The sequence below is a fragment of the Aedes albopictus genome, chromosome 3 (genome assembly GCF_035046485.1).
Source record: "Aedes albopictus strain Foshan chromosome 3, AalbF5, whole genome shotgun sequence".
In the NCBI taxonomy this organism is placed as follows: Eukaryota; Metazoa; Arthropoda; class Insecta; order Diptera; family Culicidae; genus Aedes; species Aedes albopictus.
Window position 1 is genome coordinate 2297890 of NC_085138.1, and position 25014 is coordinate 2322903.

Below are 25014 nucleotides of genomic sequence, written 5' to 3' on the forward strand. Positions count from 1 at the left end.
CTTATTTGACGTACGATGTTAATATTATTTTACATTTCAGAATACCAACCGAAGAAGCTAGTAATCCAACCAAGATGACGAGGACACATGATGAATTGGGCAAACAACTGATTCGATGCAGTCTAACAATGGTGTGCCTGAACGTTGACCAAGCGTATCCTTTGTAGTTTACCCTTCCACTAACAACAACCTAACAATCCCGTGACACCTAGGCCTGAGAGATCGTAGAGTTGTCTACATTTTTCATAGGTGTCCAAAACTAACCATCCTTTCCCATTCCTCAGCAGTCGCAAGGACGTGGCCAGGACAGCGCTCGACCATTGGAGGATTGCGTCAGTCTTGTCTAAGAGTCATAGATTAGTCCCAAATCTTTGTGCTTTGGTTCGGACGGGAAGGAGGCAACCCTCATAACAGCGGTCTAGGACTGTACCACCTACGAATTTGTGCGACTCGCTTAATGCTAATGCTAATGCTAATGCTAATGGTTGCAATATCAGTCAGTGCCTGCAGAGAAGACAGAAACGTTCCTGTTTTAATCCGTCCAACAGGTTATGGGCCCAGGGTCGCCCTGCAGTTCGGGAAGCGAGGAGACACACACACGATTTCCGATGATGTACCAACAGGCGATGCAACTGGATGTCAATAAATAGTCGTTGAGTATCGAGGGCTGGGGAGGGGATTAACTTTCGTTGAGGATCTGGTTACTTGAGGGATCTGCTATGAGAACTTAGGTGATCGAGGCGGTGCAATGCTGGCTGTTCGTTGGACGTATTTAGGAGCTGGATGGCAGAAGGTACTTGGTGACGGAAGAAGCTTGGTGCCAGAGGGAGCTTTTCAGCGAAAGCGAGGGAGCTTATCAGCGATCTGAGTATATGATGAGGAGTATCAACTCACAACTGGATCACCAAGGCGGAGCCCCACCGTCGATGTCATCAAAAGCCGATGGCGACAAGAATACTGGAGGAATTCGGATACATCTATTCTAGGGAAAAAACTTAAACCAAAAGTTCAACTTACATCTCAAATAGTTCTGAATGCATTGTATTTTTGGTCTATATGTACACATACAATCAATGCTCTGGTTTTGACTTTCTGTTTGTTTTTTTTTGTTAGTTTCGCGACTAGAATTGTTGCTTGTATCATAATATAGATCAACTAGTAACTTTCACCTAGATTCAGTAATTTAGATTTTGCGTCTTTTTTCTTTTTTATTATTCAGGTGAAAGTTTTTTTTTTGTATTCAACGCAACGGTTGAGCAATTGAAATTATAAATTTAGCTACGTTTATGCTCAGATGTTCCTCTGTCTACCACTGTCTTCAGCGCATTTCAGGGATTGTTTCGTAATCTTTTTTTTTGTTTAGTATATACTTTGCCTTTAGTAATTTACCTTATACGACTAGCATTGTTTATATATAACTTATTTTCAGCTCCGGCGTGGCGGATAGTTGTGCAGCTTTTTTGTGTGTTCTCTGCCAATATTATTTGATGAGTGCATTCTCTCCATAACGCCTATCAATTTACGGTACCTTACATATTTGATTTCTTGCCAGTTTGATTGTTTTCGAGCAAAGCAGGAAAACACGCAAATCATTTAATCCGACTCTGAATGGGGTTCAAAGTCCTTTTTATTTACAGTTGCTGGATTTTTTTTTTACTAAAACTACTACGGGATATTTTCTCGCAAAATCCTTTCCATCGTTCTAGAGAGGAATGGGTGGCTGAGTCGGTCGTTATTTAAATTTTCATTAGCATCAACATTGTTCGGTTGAATAAATTACCGTTGTTAATGTTTAATCGAACTATTGAAAAACCAAAAAAAAAAGTTTGTGTGTTTAATTTATTCTTATTGAATTTTTCATGAACGGACTTAAAAAAATACTGAAAAGGACCAAAGCGGGGTGTCAACGCCGCTTCTCGCCGATTAACAGCAGCACACATAATAGGAGCAAACGTTTTCGTTAAAGATCGTGTTCGAAGCGAATAAATGTATATTAAAACGCCACCGTGCGAATCGATTCAATTAAGCGTTTGCGACTGAGTAGGCTAATGAAATTTTAACGATGTGTTGTATGCTTTTGCGTTGCCAGTGCTGCGATGCTGTCCAATCTGAGTATGCGGCGAATTGCAACGAGCGCATGCTTTGATCAAATGCGGTGATGACTAGATTTGACTCTGATGGGAACTTTTCCTCCAATGCATTTCTTTCAAGGAAAACTGTTTGAACAACACTCGTTCTGTCCCACGTTGGTGGGCGATTCTATGGCTGCCGAAGATGCGATGTTCCAACAGTTCATGGGAAAGGTTATGCTTGATCCTACATTAATTATGTCTGGTATTGCAGCATCGGGGCCGACAGGTTTGGGTGGTGTGAGCTGTTCATTCGCAGGGCTGACAGGCTCTTGTTGTACCATTCGTCTTCCGCGGACATTCCTGCAAAATAAAAATATATTTTTTTTTCAGTGTTTCAGAACTACTATGTATCCAGCTTTCCACGCTCGCCATAATGGCGGATGCCATAAATTAATTTGACAGTATCTGTGCCCAGTTGAACTGAAATTTTTAAACAATATTCTTAGCAACCCTTGCCTACCATGGAAAACGTTTTGTTGACCGGTAACTATCGAGAAAAATGGCAAGAAATCAAAAAGTGTCCAACAAATAAAATTTCTGATTTATTGTTCTAGTTAAATTATTTTCTATTTTAGGTTTTGTAATTTAAGAAAGGCGAATGCATGACTGAGTAAAATCTATTTTTTTTCTACCTTGATTCCAATCGACCACCAAGGATCCCACTTCAATCCAGGTTGTTGACCCCGGAGTAGTTGGGCGGTCCTAGACGTGGACTGGTCTTCCGGGGGAGGTTCTCAAGACCTTCTAGCTCCCGGGTCCTAGGTCGTGTTAGGGGAGAGCTTCAGATGTGGAAGTCCTAAAAACAAATAATTATTGAAGATTCTCAACGGCGAGCGGTGATGGTGTGCGGCAGTGCACCATAGGCTAATGTAGAGAAGGATGTCGACGAATTGGGCGGAAACACCGGTTGGCACCGGTTTTGAACCAGTGTCGAATGTGGGAGTCCGTAGTGGAGTGCATAGATGGATGGGCCGGGTGAAACAATGGAGAACCGGTTTCGAATCACCACACATGATGAACGTGCAGGTAGACGAGAGCTTGACGATGACCCGCGAGACGGCTTCAGGCGTCACGGATCGGTGGTCTTACCGGAGGTGGAGAGAAGGCGTGCCTGCGTGATGACGTGACAACGAGGCGGCGATTGTCCACAGTAACAGTCGGGTAGGCCCACTGGATGGTTTGTCTGTTGCTTCCTGACACGGATGGCTGTAGAAGTCGTATTGGACCACCGAAGAGCTTGGCTCGATGCTTTCGTAATTGATGGGCTGCCCGGGTCACCTTGAAGTTTACAGAGATGGCTAGCAGCTCCAGGGTCCAGCTTAGTTGACTGCTCGCCATATGGTCGGCATGGGGTAGGACCTAAGGCCGGGTTGAAAACTTGTTGAAAATCCTGCAGGATTGGTGGAGCAGAGCTTCGCTAATCTGCCAGTCTCACTTTGGGACTTATCAGCGTAATGGGGATCTAAGCTGGAAACCTCCAGCACTTTCCAAAAAAAAGAAAAAATTGGCACTAAACTTTTTCACCCACCGATTTCATTTGGACGTTGTTATCTTTAACAAATTTACCGTCTCACATTGTACCAGAATAAAACAAAATGTTACCGTAAGACAACAACGCTATCTTCAAAATCTACTTATAATTTCAAGATTTCTTCTGAAAACCTGTGTAGGATACCCTTCGATTTTCGTCAAAATATTCTTTGTATTGGAAAAAAACACTTGAATTTTATGATATCTCTAATGTTAATTACAATTTAGTTTTTCGGAAGCTCCGACAGATGTCGTTTGATTTTTCTTCATAAGTCTTGTTGATGACCAATGAAGGAACATTTCTTCTCTTTGAAGGAATTGAGCGCCAGAATTCTCCCACGAGACAATAAGGGATTATTAAATTCAAAGCTGTAGTTTAAAATGGAAATAATTTGCTACAAGAACTCCATTATTTAAAGGCAGCAAAAATGAGGATTTTTAAAATGCTCCTTCCGTAACTTCAAAATTATTCACGAAATTCCTCACTATGTCGCCCGGCACTCCTCTACAGACTCCCACATTCAACACTGGTTCAAAACCGGTGCCTATCGGTGTTTCCGGCCCATTCGTCGACACCCTCCTCTACATTAGCCTGTGGTGCACTGCCGCACACCATCACCGCTCGCCGCTGAGAAGAACAATAATATTTGTTATTAGGACTCCTACATCTGAAGCTTTTCCCTACTAACACGTCCTGGGACCCGGGAGGTAGAAAGTCTTGAGAACCCACCCGGGAAGGCCAGTCCACGTCTAGGACCGCCCAACTACTCCGGGGTCACCAATCAGGATCTGGGTTAACTCAATTATTGAAGTGGAATCCTTAGAGGTCGATCGGAATCAAGGTAGAAAGAATGAAGATTTAACTCAGTCATTTATTCCCCTTTCTTATATTACAAAACCTGAAATAGAAAATAGTTTAATTAGAACAAATCAGAAGTTTTATATGTTGGACACTTTTTGATTTCTTGCCATTTTTCTCGGTAGTTACCGGCCAACAAAACATTTTCCATGGTAGTCAAGGGTTGCTAAGAATATTGTTTAATAATTTCAGTTCAACTGGGGCACAGATACTGTCAAATAAATTTATGGCATCCGCCATTATGGCGAGCGTGGAAAGCTGGATAGCTATAGAAGTATTATAGGCTGCTATGAGATAGACGCACATTTTGCTGATGTGTTAAGTCGCTTTCTGTTTGTCAAATGAGCATGTTATCTATTTCTTCCTATGGAGAGAGATATATCCAAAAAATAAACGAATTGTCGAAACTTCGCCAAAAACAGCAACTTTTTCCAAAATTCTTCACCAATAAATATAGTAAAGTATATCCGCCTAGCCAAGCAGCGGCCAACCTGCTAGGCACGCAACAACACGGAATCGTGCCGTCAATTTATTACACATTACCGCCTCACGGAAATGACAATTTTCTCCAAGACGTGCTTCGAAGATTTTCCACCGTTCGGTCGCAATCTTGCTCGTACGGTAAGCAAGGTATCGCAATATTTGTCCGCCCGCACAGCAAAACGCATGCCCCGACGTCGACTTGGAGAACAGCCGCTATACTCAGGGAAGAAGGGGATGATAACGGTCGATCAGGCATAGCACCTTATCGAAGTGAGCGGTGCTCTGTCAGCGTCGCGTCGTTACCGTACATCGACGTAGTTGGCGGCGTCTTGCATCGTTGCTAAGGCACCCGGCTTGAATCTTGGCAATATCTTTGGGTGCAAATATCGAATTTCCTTCGGTTATACATTTATTTATTTACGCGGCAGAGGGAAAGAGAGGGAAGAAAAGTCTAGTAGCAGGTAGGTAGGCAGGCAGGTGTTTATCCCGTTTTTGCACCTGACTGGCGCCGGAATTCAGGTCGTCAGCAATCTCTTTTGAAGGAAACACGAACGGAAGCAAACAAATCGACGAGAATCCTACAGGAGCGGCGACAGATGCATGCAGCATTCCGTACCTATTTTTCGCCAGGGGAAAAGGATGCACTTGGCGCTTTCGTTTCGGTGTACGCCGTGCTCGGTGTATAGAAAGTTGAGGAGGAAGTTTTCTTATTGCCACTTCATTTTTAGGGAAAAGTACTGCCGGGAAACTACTGGGAAGACGTTCGTTGTTTGGTAAAGTTTGCTCTAATTGAATTAATTGTTTCATGATGGAGGTCGGAAATAGTTTCCATGTGCCTTCTAGCTCACAAAGCAAGCGTGCAGTTCTTCAGATGCAGCTACTCTTTTCTCGACGATGTTGATGGCTACTTTGATGGAGACGCATGGTGCTTGTTTGTTTGTGCTTACCCATAGAATCCTGACGGACGCCTACTGAGCTCATGCCGGAACTGTGCGACATCGAAAATGGCTGCGTCATTCCTGGATACGACGAGCCACTCATCTGGAAGAGATCCTATGGGTGGAAGATATAGAAATGTAATAGAAAATAATCATTAGGTATCGATTAGTGTTTAAAGTATCGATCAGTAATCATTAAATGAAACATTGGACGGAAGGGTCAGTCTGTGTTCAATCCACCGTTCAATCGCATATGATTCCGTCTAGGTGCGGTGGACTGATGTTCGCATATCTGTCCCATATGTGCAGTTTTTCAAAGTTGTGTTAATGATGGTTTTTGTTCTAATTTTCCGCAGTTCTCATGATGTTGAATCTTCTATATAACTAAAATGGAATGTTTTTGTATGCAAAATTATCTTCGACAACGGATTAACGGTTTTCATTCTGATTCATTGGGATTATTAAACAATTTACAATATTGAAAAAAAAATGCTCAACATATGAAGAAATTTGCCTCAATATATTATATTGCCACAAAATAGTTTGGGCGTAAACTATTAAGTTGAATGAGAAGATGTAATAGGAGTCACAGCGCAGGCTGTGCGCGCGAGCGGTTGCACTTTTAAAATTGTCTGTCAGTCACGTTTTAAGCGTTTTTGAAGAATTTGAAAACAGTTTTGCCTTTCTCGTACACTAAGTGTACTGGAAAGGCTATATGTTCACTCCAAAAATGACTTTTCGATAGAAGGCCCGGAGAGTCGAGTCACATATACCAATCAACTCAGCTCGACGAATTGAGGTGATGTCTGTGTGTATGTATGTGTGTGTGTATGTATGTGTGTGTGTATGTGTGTATGTGTGTGTACAAAAAAACTCACATCACTTTTTGGCAGTAAACCAGAACCGATTTTAATGACCGACGGTTCATTCGACGGGGAATCTGGTCCCATTGTTTCCTATTGAAAATGGTTTGGATCGGTCCAGCCGTTCCGGAGTTATGGCCATTTAGGTGTTCCGGACCGGTACCACATGAAGGGGCCAGATATGAAAATGCACTTAACACATGCATGCGACACATCAAACCACGGGAAAATAGTCTCAGACCATATCTGAACCAGTAGTGTTCCGGAACCGGTTCCGGGTGTCCCGCCAAAAGTGGCCATATATAAAAGTGAACCAAACCCATGCATGCGACATATCAAACCGCAGCTTTTTCGATACCCTGATGAACAGTAAGAAGGAATACATTCTCAGACCTTATCGGAACCGGTAGTATTCCGGAACCGGTTCCAGATGTCCCGCTAGAGGTGGCCCAGTATAAAAGTTAACCAAACCCATGAATGCGACATATCAAATAGTGGCTTTTTTGACATCCTGATGAAAGGTAAGCAGGAAAATATTCTCAGACCATATTTGAACCAGTTGTGTTCCGGGACCGGTTCCGGGTGTCCCGCCGGAAGTGGCCAAATATAAAATTGAACTAAAACCATGCATGCGACATATCAAACCGCGGCTTTTTCGATAACCTGATGAACAGTAAGCAGGAAAGCATTCTCAGAACATATAGGAACCAGTAGTGTTCCGGAACCGGTTCCAAATGTCCCGCCAGAGGTGGCCAAGTTTAAAACTTAACCAAACCCATACATGCGACATTTCAAATAGTGGCTTTTTTGATATCCTGATGAACAGTCAGCAGGAAAATATTCTCAGACCATATGTATCTGAACCGGTAGTGATCCGGAACCGGTTCCGGGTGTCCCGTCGGAAATGGCCAAACAAAAAAGTGAACCAAACCCATGCGACAAATCGAATCGCGGATTTTTAGGTATCTTGATTTGGCAAAAAAAGTTTCCGGCCATATTTGGAACAACCGGTAGTATTCCTCACCGATTAAGGGTGCCCCATCGGAAGTGGTCAAATGTAAAGGAGAACCAACCCCATAAATAGCTGTTTTGGTAACCTGATGAACGATTAACAAGAGAAACAATAATAGACCACACTTTGGAAAACCAATACTGTGCCGAAACCGGTTCCAGGTGCTTCGTCGGAAGTGGTCAAATGTAGAACGGAACCAAACGCATGCACACAGCGCATTAAATATCGGCTTTTTCGATGACGCGCAGAACGGTCAGCAAGAAAGGCTCAGGCCACTTTAAGACCACCACTTTCGAGTGTCACGCCGGAACTGGCGAAATGCACAAATAAGTGTTTGACAGTACATCAAATAGCAGCTTTTTTGAATACACGATGATCGATTCATAAGAACATAGCCTTAGACCATATTTTAGACAACCGGTAGTGTCCCGAAACCAGTTCTGGGTGTCCCACTGGAAGTGGTCAAATGTAAAAGTGATCTATACCCACCCATGCATGAGATAAATCAAACCGTGTTTTTTTTTGGGTAACCAAATGAACGTTAGCAATGAAATAGTCTCAGACTATATTTGGGAGACCTGGTGTGCTCCGGAATCTGTTCCGGTACCGCATCGAAAGTAACCAAATGTACCATGCAACATATTACATCACGGCTTTTGAATAACCCGAGGAACGGTTAACTAGAAAATAAGCTCACACCACATTACAGACTATCGGTAGGGTTGCACAAACAGCGTTTGGTGCTTCGCCGGAACTACGAAAGTAAATAAAATCAATGCAAGCGATAAATATGTGTAAGAGAACAAAATCTTACAAATTAAACCCACATACCTCTTGTGGATACCCCCTATCGCTCTTGTTTTCGGTCAATAAGATATAGCTCAAATATTCAGAAAAAAAAATTGTGATCTGTAATTGTGTAAAGAGTTATAGCTTAGCTTGTTAGTATCGTCTTGATATTGATCAGCCTCCAGTGTTAGTGAAGGTGCTCAACAAAGTGCACAAGCAGTCAACTGAGAAGTCTGATATTTTTCAGCCCTGCTTATACGTTGAACATAACGTCGGACTATGTGCAATCAATAAGTTTTAAGTCAATTCAAAGATGTATTTGATAAAATGTTTGCTTTTCTATAAAAATATTCGGATTAAGAAACACTTTGACTTATGTTGCCGGAAAGATTGTAAGAACATGTTTGACGAGAAAGGCACTATCACCACTAGGTGGATCAATTTGGGTTTTTTGTTATTAGTGAAACGTATTGTAAACAATTTAGGTCTATTTAGAATGATGATGATCATTGCTAATAGTTTATGTACTAAAATGTTCATTACTGGGTTGTTGGGGAATTTCTAAAAATTATTGGATTTCAATCAAATCAATTTTGAGGATTTTGTATTTTGCAGCATCCATTTCAGCATATGGGACAGATATGCGCGACTACAAGCAGTGTCGTTGTGATGAATCAATTGCTGAAAAGCGGGAGGGGAGAGGGACTGGGGGGAGACGACCATAAACTGATTCTCACCTGCGGATATCGATTGATTGAGTTTGGATGGGGATACGGTTGATAACCTCGGGACACGCTGTAGCCTTGTATGTTTCGCATCATGCCATTGCACGACGGTATCACCGAGGGGGCGAGCGCTTTCTGTAATTGCTTTTCTTGCTTGCGATATTTGGCCCGCCGGTTCTGAAACCAGACCTGTGAAATAGAATACAGAGATAGGAGAGAGAACTGGGTGAGAAAAACCGGGTTGGAGTTGTGTCCCTGGTGGGGAAGAGAAAAAAATAACAAATTAACCGTGAAATTACTTTCTATGGCGGTTTTGATGGCGTATTTTTAAAGTCGTCCCTGTTCGCATTGATCGATGGGATGATGGAGCTTTAATATGATTTTAAGTGGTTGGGTCCATCTAGCCGGAGTGGCAAACGCACGGAGGTTCAATAGGACAATGCTGATTATGTCTGGATTCGATTCTCGGTCTGTTCTGAATCTTTTCGTAACCACAATTTTCGTAACTGTCTTTGTTGAGTATACCTGAGTGTCTTCCACAGATATGTGAATGTAAAAATGATCAATGAGTGAAAAAAACTCTCAGTTAATAATAACCCAACTTACCAGAAGTTCCGCTTCCCATGACGAAATGTACTTTCAAGTTCCGCTAAGTTCAGATAAAGTACCGAATGGAACTTTCTGGCTGCTTAAGATGTTAATAAAGAGCCTTGCTGAAACTTCGCACACCAGTTCGGGCAAGGCTTATTCTTATCCTCTTAAGCAGCTAGAAAGCTACTTAAGATACTGTCGGAACTTTCAAGTTCATAGAATATCAATTCAGTAAATTGTTGTGCTAAGGGTTTATTTTTTTTTTATTTTGGCAAAACATACTTTGTGAGATAATGTTCATGAACATTACAAATTAACTATTTAAAAGTGCAAATGTAAAAAAAAATGTGACTCCCACCGGATTCGAACCGGAAGCATGCCGTGAGAGCCCACACTCTACCAAATCACCACAATTGTGATGAAGTACAACGCGGGTGAAATCTGACTTGAATTATTAATGCTTTGTCGACACCTAGTTTTGTGAACTTGTGCAGCAGCGCAGTTAACTTTATCATAACAAGTATCTACAGCAGCGCAAATTGGCATGGCCCAAATTTCCCAAATGGAGGAGAACGTGCCTCTGGAGCCGACCTACTTGTAGTATATAGGACCGGAGTAAATAAATTTAAAAAGCAAATGTTTAAATATTTCAGGAATCTGACGAGAAAAGTGAAACCCCAAAGAGCGACGAGTGAATATATGTGAAAAATAAAAAACCACGTTTGAATTACATTACCCCAAAAATCATTTCATTTTCTCAACACAAGAACGCGAACACTGAAAAAGTTACGTTGAGCACATAGTGGCTGAGGTGCGATGCAAAGAGATAAGAGATCGGATAAGCGTCGAAGCACACTCTGTGGAAACTATATGCAGAACGCATGAACCGTACATAGTAGATGAGTTGCGATAAGTGCGGATATGCGATGGAGCTGCTTCGACGCATGTGATCGCAAGAGAACGCAAGAGAATGCTTGTCGGGTATGGATTTTATGATTGCGCTCGTTGTGTATGTAAAGCAATGCGGATTTAATGTGTTGGGAATGCTAGTAGGTAATATAAAATGCCGTAATATGTGCTTTTTAAACATAGCTCAATGCTTTTTCACATGACATGCATTTTGATGGACCAGACGTAATAAAAATTTATCATACTGTTCATCGATCACCATGTTAAATAACATATTTCCTTGCATATGAAATAGTATTCCATCAAATCGTTTAAGTTTTTTTTACAGCATAATTTTGTTATTATATGTGTATAAGAAAAATAATTATTTTCTCTATTCGGGATTTGAATCAAGTGATCAATGTTTGATATGATCGTTTGTTCAGTGCATGTTATTCATGTGCAAATTAGAAAGTTTAAGGTTTTATGGTATTCAACTTAATTGCTAAAAGGATTCTGATTGAAAAGTTCTGCTTTTTTCTTTGTCAGGCAAAACTAGATCCCTTAACGAAAAGAGTGTTACATCAATTTCGATTGATACTCTTTTATCTAATATAAGGACTGTATCGTTAATTATGAGTACACCTGAAAATTGCTATATCTGAAAATGTTTTATTTGATTTGTAAATTAAATTCAATTACATTGTTTATTGACCATCAGAAAAGCCCATGGTATCATTTTATTTTTAATTGTTCGTGGATCTTGCCAGCTCTCGCACCTTCTTCTTGGTGTTCTTCATAAGCTTTTGGAAAACCGTTCCGTCGATGGTTTTGCTTGGGTTGGCCCAGTTTTTCATGAATTTGATGACGTCCTCTGCTCCTCTATCCTTTTGCCGTAGTTTCCCTTTCATCAAAGCCAAATACTTCTTAATGTGGGCTTCGTGGCCGTTCGGTTAGCGGCGTCAGTCGTCTAGGCGTTTCGTAAGCCACGGAGTGCGGGTTCGATTCCCGCTCCAGTCGCGGAAAACTTTTAGTCAAACGGAAAATTCTCCATTGGACCACTGGGTGTTATGTGTGTTGTCCGTTGTCTCGTGTATGTAATGTTCAGTCTGTGCAGCCTCTGGCTGAAGACGGTGTAGTGTCTTTTTTTTTTTTAAATGTGCCTAATTTGCGGGCAATTTGAAGGGTTCATTGCCTTTTCCACAAATTGGACATTGTTTTCTTCATACCAGCCAAAGGTATCACGTGCATAGTGGCAGGATGCCAAATCCGATCAAAATAATGTAGGACCTTTGTGCTTTCAGATGAGTGGCAGAATCGGTTTCTGGAGGCATTCCTTCCGGTATATTTCGACGTTCATACTTGGGACGGCGAAGAAAGGTGACGATTTCACACCACTTTGACAAATTGCTTGCCAAACTAATACATTTTCCCAACTTTTTTTCAAAAAATCGATTTCTCCGAATTCGGAACATCAGTGCCACGCTTCACAGTGAAAAACTGTGCCCCTGAAGTGCCTTGTCCAATATGACATACGTTTCATCATCCATGATTATGCACATGTAATTTTTGCTCAAAACATCGCCGTACAGTTTCCGAGCCCGAGTTTTTACATAATCCGCCAGAATTTGACTGTTTTTGGACATTTCTGTTTTAGATAAGTCTTCAGGGAATTACGCTCCTTGGCGCGCTGAACCATACCAATAGTCGTTCCACACTTTTTTGCGCAATCTATGATGAATACCTCCTTTTTTCTTTTGAAGATTTTGCAAATTTTGCTGTCCAAATGGACGCACCTGGTTTTCTGTCGCGTTCGGGTGAGTCTATCAGTGTGTTATGCATACCGAATCGTTTGACAGCAGTTTGGACAGAAAAAACGCTAACACCTCCAACTTTTGCTAATTTTCTTAGCGATAATAATTTTTCATAGCAGTACCTGGTCACAATCGATTTTCGCTTCTCATCCGTAAACACTCGCGTTGCTCCACTTGAGGAAAAACTTTAACTTTTAATGAAGGTTATCTTTTGTTTACAACGCTAGCAACACATAAACACACAGCAGTTGTCAAAATAAGATTTAGTCTTTTTAATACAGGGCCTCAAAGGTGTACTCATAATTAACGATACAGTCCTTATGATGAATATTGTGTACTTATTAGAGACATCTTTTCTCGTAGATATCGCCGAAAATTTTGTAATAAAAAAAATCTATACCCTTAATAATACATACTTGTCGAATTTTTGTTTCTTTTTGCCGAGGTCAGCACAATCAAGTAATGCTTTAATGCCGAAAATCAGTATAACAGTCTCATATTGATTTAAATTGAAATCAACACTCAGATAGCCCAGTTCGGAAAGTAAAAATATGTGTATACATAAAGACATCGCTCATGCGGATATAATTCGTTGTTATACATTCTTTTCTCAAATAATTAATTCAATAATCTCAATCTTGTACAGTTACACCAGATTTTTTTTAACTGATAGGTTTTTGCTATTGCAACAGGATCAAAACTGAATAAATTATAGCAAGAAAAACGGCCCGCGCAAAACATAAAGCGGGTGCATTTTACCTTTCCGCTCTTATAGATGAAACGATCATTTCACTACCCACATCCAAAGAAGCGCTTTAACATACAAGCGACTTCATCGATCAAATCACGCGAGTCGTTGATGCGCACGAAATAGGCGAAAAAGGATGTGAAAACAACATGCGCACCCTCATTGAAAACCTCATGCACTATGGCCTATCAAACATCCCTCTTCTCATCTCATAACTTATCGCATCCGATCGCATCTCACCTTACCCACTATGGTCACAGCCTTAGACATCCCTAGTTACTGTTCGCAGAGGCCGACGGCAGCCAACCACGCATAACGGTAAGTAGGTATACAACAGCATAGCGGCGCAACCGAAGCAGGCCGTGGTTTTCTGAGTTGCGGATGAAATAACCGATCGAGACAACATCGTGTGTGCCCGTGTGTGTGTGATAGATGACTGCACGAGAGTCAGGGGTGGTGTTGTACCTACTCGCTCGTTTGCATGCGTGTGTAGATTCATTGCGGGTGAGGGAAAGGCGACGTCGAACTAAACTTCGTGGTTTATGTGTATGAGTGTTATATACTTTCGGATGGGAAGTGAGAATGCTGGATATAGGTTAGAGTCAGTGATTGGAGATACGTTGGCGACAGCAGACGGAACGATTGCCTGGTTGTGAATTCGTCGGACGGCACAAGAAGAAAATGTTGCGGAAAGCGTGCAAAAGCGGCGTTGTCGGTGACGGCGGACCATCCGGAGCGCGCAGACCCAACGGAACCGATGGATACGACAATGGCGCAGCGGCTCCCAGCGGCCGGTACGTATTAAAGAAATAATTGGTGTTGAGAAAGTGCAGCAATCATTATAGTAAGGATTTTTGCGGCCAAGTGCATACTCGGAGGCAGGAGGTGGCCATTTTGATTATCCCCCTATAAAAAGGCCGTGTTTCCCAAGAAGGTGTTTCTGGTTTATCAAAAATCACTTGCAGGCTAATAGTGACTCAAATGGCATTTTTATTTATTTTCGTTGGATGTGGGCGTTGCACCGAGGTGCAATAAAATTTTAAAAGGCATTTTAAAGAAAGCACAATGACGGGTGGAGGGGCATCGGATACAGTTTGGCGGCCATATTATTTTTGCTAATGAAAAGCTGCGATTGATGAGTGTGTGTGTGTGTGTAGTGGTGATTGTTAGTGAGGGTGCCATCAAAAACGGAGGACGGATCAAAGCGAGAGGACGCGAATCAGTTAAATAATGTTTGGGTTCGTGCGAGAGGACGCGAATCACAGGGATTGTGTTTCGATTCGTGCGAGAGGACGCGAATCAGTTATATAATGTTTGGGTTCGTGCGAGAGGACGCGAATCAGAGAAATATTGTTTAAATTCGTGCGAGAGCACGCGAATGGAGAAAGAAATGTTTGGATTCGTGCGAGAGGACGCGAATCGAGAAGACTATGTTTAGATTTGTGCGTGAGGATACGAATCGAGTTATGCGCCATTTGTTTACAATGCAATGAGAGTCTAATAGAGGTGGGGAAGAAGATACTTCGTGTGCGTGAGATCCGTGTCTGGTGCAAAACATGTCACTACTACAAGCAAAGCCAGCTCTGATAAGAACGCGTGTCAAATATTTGTGTTTACATTTTCCTTTCCTTACTAATACATAGCCATCTCTTCTTCTTCCTCACCTGTAATATACTCTCATTGTTTACAATGCACTTGAAGAAAACTTTAAAACGTCGTCATGTCTGTTTGAGGCTAAGAACTAGTTCGGATTCATCCAGCAAAAAAAAACTGCAATATCTATTAACGACCTTTACGCTTTAAGCATCACGTTATTATACATATAAGAAAATTTGAACAGGGTACCTGTACCTGTTATGGCACTACCTAAGGAAAACTATTTTTACAAAAATAAAACGACCTATGAATGTCAACAATATGTCAAATGATAGCTTAGTTTCCGTACTTTAAAGGAAAACTATAGAAACGGAGCCATAACTGGTACACTATGGCGAAAAAGGATGCAAGACAGCCGAAATTTTTAAGAAAAATGATTTATTTTCACTATAATTTGAGCAAATGTTGAAGTTTAAATGAGTTCCATGTTATGTGAACAGGACCTTTTGTTCACACAATTTTTCATGTTGATTTGCATTGTTAAATGTTCAAAATCAAGTATGGCCAATTTGAGGTACTATATATAGCCATATATAGAGGGCCCATATAGCCGAGGCGGTAAACTCACGGGTATTCAGCATGACCATGCTGAGGGTGACGGGTTCGATTCCCGGTCGGTCCAGGATCTTTTCGTAAAAGGAAATTTCCTTGACTTCCTTGGGCATAGAGTATCTTCGTGCCTGCCACACGATATACACATGCAAAATGGTCATTGGCAGAGGAAGCTCTCAGTTAAAAACTGTGGAAGTGCTCATTGAACACTAAGCTGAGAAGCAGGCTTTGTCCCAGTGAGGACGTTACGCCAAGAAGAGGAAGAGAGAGAGAGATATAGCCATAACTGGTACACCGAGCCTATATGGAATATTGCTCTTTCATGGTTAAACTAATATTCGGTATGTTTCATAAACGGTTAGCAGAGAGAATGTTCACAAGAAATTTACCGGCTTGCTATTTTAGTCTCGTTATCAAAAAAACTTTCAATTTCTTACAGCATCGGCGCCAAGAAGAAAAATAAGTCAGCACCGGGAAACGACGTCCAACAAAAAAGCAGGAGAGAAAAGAGCTTAGAGAAGGAATTAGTCGAAGAGCGTACGCGAAGTGCATTGATGATGGAAGAGCTAAGAAAGACCAGAGATGATATGCGGATGCTCAAAACAACGGTTGAAAAACTGCAGACAACATCGCAACAGTCGACGAGTGGCAGTGAATTAGAATTCGAAGGAGGGCAGAGACCATCGAGTACTCGTCAAAACGTTCTAAAGCTGTGAACCATTTCGCTTGTTCGTTTAACTTTTAGTTAAAATTTGACACTTCGATAGTTATTTGCCATCGAAAAGTTAAAAAATAACCACGACGGCGACCCATTTGAAATTTAACAGAAGAGTAGTTATTTGGAACAAATTACAGTACGCAGCCAAATCATTCCGAACAAAAAATAACTATTGAACTGTCAAGATTAACCCTGCTCGGCAGTAGGGTTATTTTTAACCGGACGCAAAATAACTTTCGAAGTGTCAAATTTTAACTAAAAGTTATACGAACAAGCGAAACGGTTCACAGCCTAAATCGGAGCAATGAGGAGTCCCGGTTCTTATCGTCAGTCAACCATTTGTCGATGTCCTCCATCAGCATTCCAGAATGCAAACCTCACGAAGAAGGCGACGAAATCCATCGGCAGACTTTCGAATCCTGGAAAGATTTGCTGATCGATTCCATGAATCTGGCCGGTGTTACAGACGAACAGACTCGTTTCACTATTTTCAAAGTAAAGGCTGGTTCTCGACTTCTGGAAGTTTTCCGGAATTCCAAATCGACGAACGACGCTCCTCCAGCTGAGACGCACCCGTTTGCAAACGCTATGCACCGACTGAAAGCATATTTTGCGTCGGGCTCAGATATAATGCTCCAGCGACGCAAATTAGCTCTGATGGTACAGAAGGAAGGAGAATCGGATCTTGCGTTCGTGTCAAGAGTGGCCGCGACTGCTCGTCTTTGCAGTTTTGGCGAAGGGAAAGAGTTTGAGGAGGTAGTTGGGACTGTTGCCGAACATGCTTCGCATAAAGAAGTGCGATCGGCTGCCCTAAAGATGTTAAGCCGAAAAGGAACGTACACCGACTTGGTTGACAAGGTTAGGGAGCTGGAGGCAATACGGATTAATGAGGAGTACTACGTTCGCAAGAGTTACAAACCACCGGAAGCAGTTCTCGCACCTATTCGAGCGGATATGCCATCGAAATCAGATCCTGGGAATCAAGTACATGAGCGGCACTCCAGAAGTGTGGGGTTTCGTAACAACAACGGACAAGCGGGAACACAGTACACGCGGCGAGGAACGGAGTATCACCGGGCAGGTGGCCGAGTGACAGAGGCACATGGTATCAGATGTTGGAGATGCGACAGCGTGTTCCACCGTTCGGACAAGTGCTTTGCAGCCGACAAAGTCTGCAGAAACTGTGGCCGCCTGGGTCATATACAGAGAGCGTGTCGAACACCACAGCCCAGAGCCGAAACGTCTGCGGGAACAAAACGTCCGAAACAGGAGGCAACATCTTCGGGACCGCCACTAAAACGAGTCGCCGTCGTTCATGATGCTACACAAAGCCGAGGAAATGAAAACGATAACGTGAGTTCTAACTAATTCTATATACCTACCAGCAGCAAACTTATTCATAACACCAGATTTGTTTTATGTTTTTTTTCTTGACTAAGAAAAATGAATTCGAAATGATATTTTTAAAATTTTGCATTGAATTAAACAATTTAAAAAAGTTGCGATTTCATCGATCTCAATCTGGCTTTTATTTTTGTCCTTCAAAACAAGACAGTATATATGACTCGTTCGGTAGTAGAAAAATAACATCGTCAACCCTTTACTGCATTTACAGGATTCTATGAAAGGTCTCCCAATTGCTTCAATTACAACGGTAAAATCCTTTCTAGAGGAGGGGTGTATCACGGCGGAGGTGGCTGGAATGACCTGTGAGTTTCTTATTGATTCTGGTGCGCAGGTGAATACATTCACAAAGCCATTATTTCAATGTATGCGGGAGGATGATAGATACAACTCCAGGATGATCAATATCCGTAACGGTTCGGATCGTCCTCTAAAAGCTTACGCTTCCGATAAAGAGATTTTAGTCTCAGCCACCTTCGAGGCACCTCTCTTCATTTCAAATGATAGGCCTATCCTGCTCGAAAAATTCTATGTGGTGGATGATCGTCGCGCTCTTCTCGGTAAATCCACGGCGATAAGGTACTGTGTTCTGATGCTTGGTTTGGAAGTCCCGGTTCTGAACCCCGTATACCGAGGGGAAATGGAGGAGATATTGAGCATCCGTTGCGAGGATACGTTCCCCAAATTCAACATACCGCCCGTCAAGCTGATTTACGATAGGGAGAAACCACCGTGCAGGAACATATTCATGAACATCCCCCAAGCGTTGAAGCCAATTGTGGAGCAACGTTTGCTAAATCTTGTTAGCTCAGGAATCATCGAACCGGTGTCTGACCAAATGTCTACCGACTTCTGTTCATCGATGCTGGTCGTGCCTAAGGGCAAGGACGACATCCGCTTGGTAATTGACTTGCGTGGTCCCAACCGGTACATTGTGAGGACGCCATTTTCAATGCCAACAGTCGAAAGTATCGTCGCGGAACTAAATGGGGCCAACTGGTTCTCCACCATCGACCTGCAAAGTGCCTTTTTCCACATCGAGCTCGATGAAGAATCTCGACACCTTACAAACTTTTACACCGAGTTCGGGATGTTTCGGTGCGTACGGCTGCCATTCGGTCTCTGCAACGCTCCCGACATCTTTCAGGAGGTTGTACAAAGAAAGATTCTTGGCAGCTGCGAGGGCGTCATTAATTATTTAGATGATGTTCTGGTATTTGGTAGAACCAAGAAGAGCACGATGCCAACTTGGCCAAAGTGTTGGCTTGCCTGAAGGAACATAATGTGAAGCTTAACCAAGACAAGTGCGTCTTTGGGGCACAGGCCGTGAAGTTCGTCGGGTTCAGACTGACTCCCGAAGGCTGGCAAGTCGAAGATGACAAAATCCAAGCTATTAAGAACTTCCGAATGCCGCAAAACTGTTCCGAAGTGAAGAGCTTTCTCGGGTTAGTTACTTTCACAGATCGATTCATCAAAAACCGCGCGGACAAGACCGTTAAATTACGTGCTTTGGCCACTGCTGATAGCTTTTATTGGACGGATGCAGAAGAAGAGGAGTTCAATTACCTTCGGAATTCAGCGCTGAAGGAAATAAAAACGTTGGGTTACTACAGCATGACCGACAAGACCGAATTATACGTCGATGCATCGCCTGTTGGCCTGGGGGCTGTGCTCATACAGTGGAACGATGCTGGAAAACCCCGGGTCATAGCATGTGCGTCGAAATCATTAACAGTAACAGAGCGCAAATACCCACAGACCCAGAAGGAAGCTCTGGCGGTTGTTTGGGGAGCAGAACGTTTTTCATTCTACTTGTTGGGGCGAACCTTCGTCATCCGAACGGATTCAGAGGCGAACGAATTTATCTTCAACAGCCAGCATAGATTGGGGAAACGTGCAGTATCTAGAGCTGAAGCTTGGGCCCTGCGTTTACAGCCATTCGATTTCTCTATTGAACGAGTAGCTGGTGATTTGAACGTAGCCGACGCATTGTCACGACTCATTGGCGAATCTCAAGAGGCCATCCCATTTGAAGAAGAAGATTCCGGGAATCTGTTGTATGCACTTGAAGCTGGAACACTGGAAATAACTTGGGACGATATAGAAGTCTCCTCCGAAAACGACGACGAAATTCAGAACGTTCGCGAAGCGGTTACGTCAGGATGTTGGCCAGAATATTTACGTAAATTCGAAGCTCAAAGGAAGAACTTACACGTTCTTGGCTGTGCCGTTTTCAAGAACGACAGAGTCGTGTTACCTGAACCGTTGAGGCAAAAGGCAATGTTGTCAGCACATGGTGGACATCTAGGTGAGGTTAATATGAAGCGCGTCATGAGGGAGTTTTTCTGGTGGCCGGGTATGGCGTAAGATGTAGAGAAATTCGTCAAGAGTTGCGAAACCTGCATAGTGCTAGCAAGGAAAGGACCACCTCAGCCTTTGTCGTCCAGAGAAATGCCGGAGAATCCCTGGGAAGTAATCCAGATCGACTTCCTTTTCGTGCCGGGTTTCGGCACCGGGGAATTTTTAGTGATCGTGGATACTTATTCAAGGTACCTATCGGTCGTGGAAATGAAGCAGATGGACGCGGATCACACAAATGCAGCACTATGTGATGTTTTCCAGCGATGGGGCCTACCCCGAGTACTCCAGAGCGATAACGGACCTCCCTTTCAAAGCTCGTCCTTTGTCTCTTTCTGGGAAGGAAAAGGCGTTAAGGTTCGTAAGGCGATTCCGCTTAGTCCTCAAACGAACGGAACCGTCGAGAGGCAGAACCCCGGGATCACCAAAGCGATGTCAGCAGCAAGGTTGGAAGGGAAGAATTGGAGGTGGGCGTTGAACCAATACGTTCATAATCGCAACACGCTAGTGCCTCATACCCGGCTTGGAGCAACTCCTTTCGAAATGCTCGTAAGTTGGAAGTTCCGAGGCACCTTCCCCAGTCTTTGGGGACACAGAGAGCAAGCGCTAGATCGTATCGACATTAAGGAACGGGACGCAGAAGCGAAGTTGATCAGCAAAAAGCACGCAGATGCCAAACGGGGAGCAAAACTTTCGGATGTGGACGTAGGAGACGTAGTACTTGTTCTACAACAAAAGAAATCAAAAACTGACCCCACCTATTCGTCAGAACCATTCACGGTTATTGCCAAGGACGGTTCGAAATTGATTGTGTTGAGCAAAGGAGGCGTGCAATACACCCGGCATATCCAAGATGTCAAAAAAGCACCTACACAATAGGGCACTGCACTGTTTTGATTTTGTATGGGATTTTGAAGTTTCGTGGCCTTGTTGTTTACAAAATTTCTGTGAGAGTGAAAGAGAAGGAGATAATTTCATGCACTGCCCTATACAACAAAATGGATTGCCTTGTACCAAGCGATACTTTGGCAATACCTGAGTCTATGCATTCGGGAGCACAAGACGGATTGTTGGAGCTTCCACCTTCTAGTAGTGAACCTGGCTCACTACATAACCAAGACAATAATTCGAGGGTCTTGAGGATGCGAGATACCATCAAACCCCCGGCGCGGTTTGATAATAAATATGTATACCACATTTATCAATAGAGTACAGGTAGAGAAGGATGTAGTATATAGGACCGGAGTAAATAAATTTAAAAAGCAAATGTTTAAATATTTCAGGAATCTGACGAGAAAAGTGAAACCCCAAAGAGCGACGAGTGAATATATGTGAAAAATAAATAACCACGTTTGAATTACATTACCCCAAAAATCATTTCATTTTCTCAACACAAGAACGCGAACACTGAAAAAGTTAGACATCCCTAGTTACTGTTCGCAGAGGCCGACGGCAGCCAACCACGCATAACGGTAAGTAGGTATACAACAGCATAGCGGCGCAACCGAAGCAGGCCGTGGTTTTCTGAGTTGCGGATGAAATAACCGATCGAGACAACATCGTGTGTGCCCGTGTGTGTGTGATAGATGACTGCACGAGAGTCAGGGGTGGTGTTGTACCTACTCGCTTGTTTGCATGCGTGTGTAGATTCATTGCGGGTGAGGGAAAGGCGACGTCGAACTAAACTTCGTGGTTTATGTGTATGAGTGTTATATACTTTCGGATGGGAAGTGAGAATGCTGGATATAGGTTAGAGTCAGTGATTGGAGATACGTTGGCGACAGCAGACGGAACGATTGCCTGGTTGTGAATTCGTCGGACGGCACAAGAAGAAAATGTTGCGGAAAGCGTGCAAAAGCGGCGTTGTCGGTGACGGCGGACCATCCGGAGCGCGCAGACCCAACGGAACCGATGGATACGATACTACTGATCTACCACGGGGGTGAATCTTCGTCACGAAAAGCACTGCCCGTTTGATAGCTCAACACTAGCGAACCTGGTGGTGGAAGTCAAGCTTTAGTCTGCAGCGAGCATAGGGAGGCGGCGCAGCACGCTTTGATGATTTTCTATTTTCCCATGGAAATTCATTCCAATCTAGTTTTCCAAGTGACAATTTCACGACTTCCACCTCGAAACTTCACATTTGTTCGAAGATACACATCTGTTCTGTGGATCTACAGCAGCGCAGCGGTACGGCAGCAGGTAATCATCACGCAGAAGAACCCGGTTCATATCTTCTCCATGAGTGTACTCATATAGGGTAAAGACACTAGACTTTACCCCCCACCCCCCCCCCCCCCCTAAAATTCTGCTCTAATCTTCGCCACTTCATAGATAAAAATGGCATTTGTATGGAAGGGGCGAAGACTAGAGCGGTGGCGAAGTCTAGTGCTTTTAACCTACATGGTTTCAGGCAATACAAGCAATTAACACAGGCTGTGGTGAATCTGGAAAGTACATTTTTGTTTTTACATTCATTTTGAGAAGCTGCTTAAAAGGCTAACAAGCTTCCTTGTGTGAATTTTCAAGTTCCGAAATTACTTAAAAATAATGCTGCTTAGAAGGCTAAAGAGCATCCTCCAAAAAGCTGCTTAGCTTATAAAATACCCTCTTATCAGAACTTCTGGTTACTTGGGTATGGAAGTGCTCAAACAATACTGTACTGAGATCAGTAGCCAGGGTCTGTATCAGTTGGCGCGCTACGTCGAGATAAATTGGTAATATTTTAAATAGCTAGCACGTTACATGGACCATTCCGCGCTTCTTGTATGCAAGCATGTTTTCTGCAACTCAGTTCAGAAGCCTAATATTGGAATGCGGTGTTCGGTGCTGTAGATTAGTCTTTTTCCTACAATTATCATCAAGGACGCCATATTCATATACATATACGGTGTTTTTTTTTATAAAGCATGGGAGATAATCTGCTCAACCGACACCCGAGCGAAAGGTCCTGGTAAGTAGGGTTAGGACCGTCTTCTACAAGAAAAAGTGAAAGCCAGGGCTACTCTTTCCTCGACCCACTAAACAACATTACCATGGTTGCCTAACCCTTCATCTCTCCTGGAGCAATCAGGAAGGCATTGCTTCAGAGAAGGGCTAGTGCTAGGATAGGGTGTGTCAACAGAATTTCGCCTGCCTTATATTTTTCCGTTCGATTTCGTCGACGATGAAAATCCAGTGCTGCCACTTTTCTTTATTCCAAATCTTTCAAACAATTTCAATTTAAAGATTAAAATGTTGATGCATATTTCGCACCGTTAAGCAGTATTTGCATTTCTTTATTACACCAACGAACCTAACCTCAAAATGACTGACAATTCTCAGGTCATTTTGACAGATGTAGAATGAGCATAAAAAGGACGGCAACACGATCGATAAAGTAGAAATATGATCCGTCTTTTTCATGCATGTGTGTGTTCTGTCAAAATGACCTGAGAAGTGTCAAACATTTTCATGGCTAGCTTTGTTAGTGCAATGAAGAATTGCAATAGCATAACTTGAAAGTAAAAATGCTTTCAAACGCAAAGTTCGTTAATTTATAGTGGAATTTATCAAAAGTTCAATTGATTTCGCACTAAATCAATAGTGTTTATCAATGTTCAGGCGTGGGAGTCACTTTAGGTTGATTTACATTTGACTGCTAACTTATTTGAGGCGATAACACACGAATAATAAATTACAATGTTTTTGAATATTGTTATCAAATACCAAACCTACAAACTAGCAACACGGCCAAGTCAACAACAAAGCGATCTGATCGCAGCAAACGAATACCAATTTCAACCAATCAGCGACTGACTACGTGACGCATCCTTTCCTAGGGCTAGTGCACATTGCACCCTCAAGGTTAGCTGCAAAGCTTGCAGCAACGAACATCGATGACTCGCTTTGGGGAGCCCACCAAGGTAGCATGCTAGCACATAGCCAGCACTTTACGAACCACCTGATTAGACCAGTTTGTATTTTTTCTTGTAAATTGTTGTCGTATTTTCTATGAATCTTTTGCAAACCTGTATATGATTTCATTATTGTCAGCAGATAATATATTTCCACGGATTCCTTCGGAAACTTTTCCATGAATTTCTTTAGAAATTCCTTCCTCTAGTAGAGCAACCGCCAGGAATGTCACCGAGTTTTTTTAGGAAACCTTCCATGCCTAAGAAATTTGACCATAAATTACTTCAAAAAATTCTCAGAAATCCATCGCACAGTGGTTCCATTTGTTCAGGGAAGCGGTCATAAATCATTTTCTTCGTTTTTTGAAGGGCAAAATCATTATAAGTGACCAGAAATAGCATGTTATGACTAAAAAAGGATATTCCAGTTCATTTGTCATGATCATCACTTGAAAAATATGGACTTTGAACATTTTTATTTATGATAAATGAAAATATAATTAAAAAAACCTTTATTTTGCACAGAAATCAGTAATCAAATATTTTTAATTATTATGAAGAGTGGGTCGAATTCTGAGGAATTTCTGCTAAGTATTGCACGTTAAAACATGTATAGCACGACTGTATCGTAATACATTCTTGTGAATAGAATCAGTATTAGCATTATAATTGTGATTTTATTAGTAGGTTCTATTTCTACGGCAATAAAATAAATATATGAAACTGAATATTTTTTTCAGAAATAAGGTAGTTTGCATTGTCGAAACACAGAAAAAATCATCACATATCGAATTAGTATGTATAACTACAGTACCTAATGCCCAAAAGCGATAATTCTGAAACAATAGTAACAATAGTGCAATTACAGAATCAATTACTTCTGAAATTATTTCAAACAAATATTCAGGATTATTTCACAAAACGTACGTAAAAGGAAATTTTTCAACCATACAAATATTGTTTTACACAGTTATATGTCATATAATTCATGGGCCTGCGTTTTGCACAATAAAAAAGATTCAAGTATCTGTCCAGTCTTATTTGTTTCTTACAATTGC

At 42.2% G+C, this 25014-nt stretch overlaps 1 protein-coding gene across 1 annotated transcript in view; it reads right to left on the bottom strand.

Moving 5' to 3' along the window:
* Window positions 1-1019: 1019 nt before the first annotated feature.
* Window positions 1020-25014, bottom strand: part of LOC109411232 (homeobox protein unc-42) — a 164419-nt gene continuing 140424 nt past the window's right edge. The window contains exons 4-6 of the mRNA XM_019684743.3: window positions 9344-9520; window positions 5952-6057; window positions 1020-2432 (exon numbers count right to left, since the gene is read on the bottom strand). Of these exons, the coding sequence (XP_019540288.1) occupies window positions 2326-2432; window positions 5952-6057; window positions 9344-9520 (390 nt within the window). The 3' untranslated portion in view covers window positions 1020-2325. The remainder of the gene's footprint in view (window positions 2433-5951; window positions 6058-9343; window positions 9521-25014) is intronic.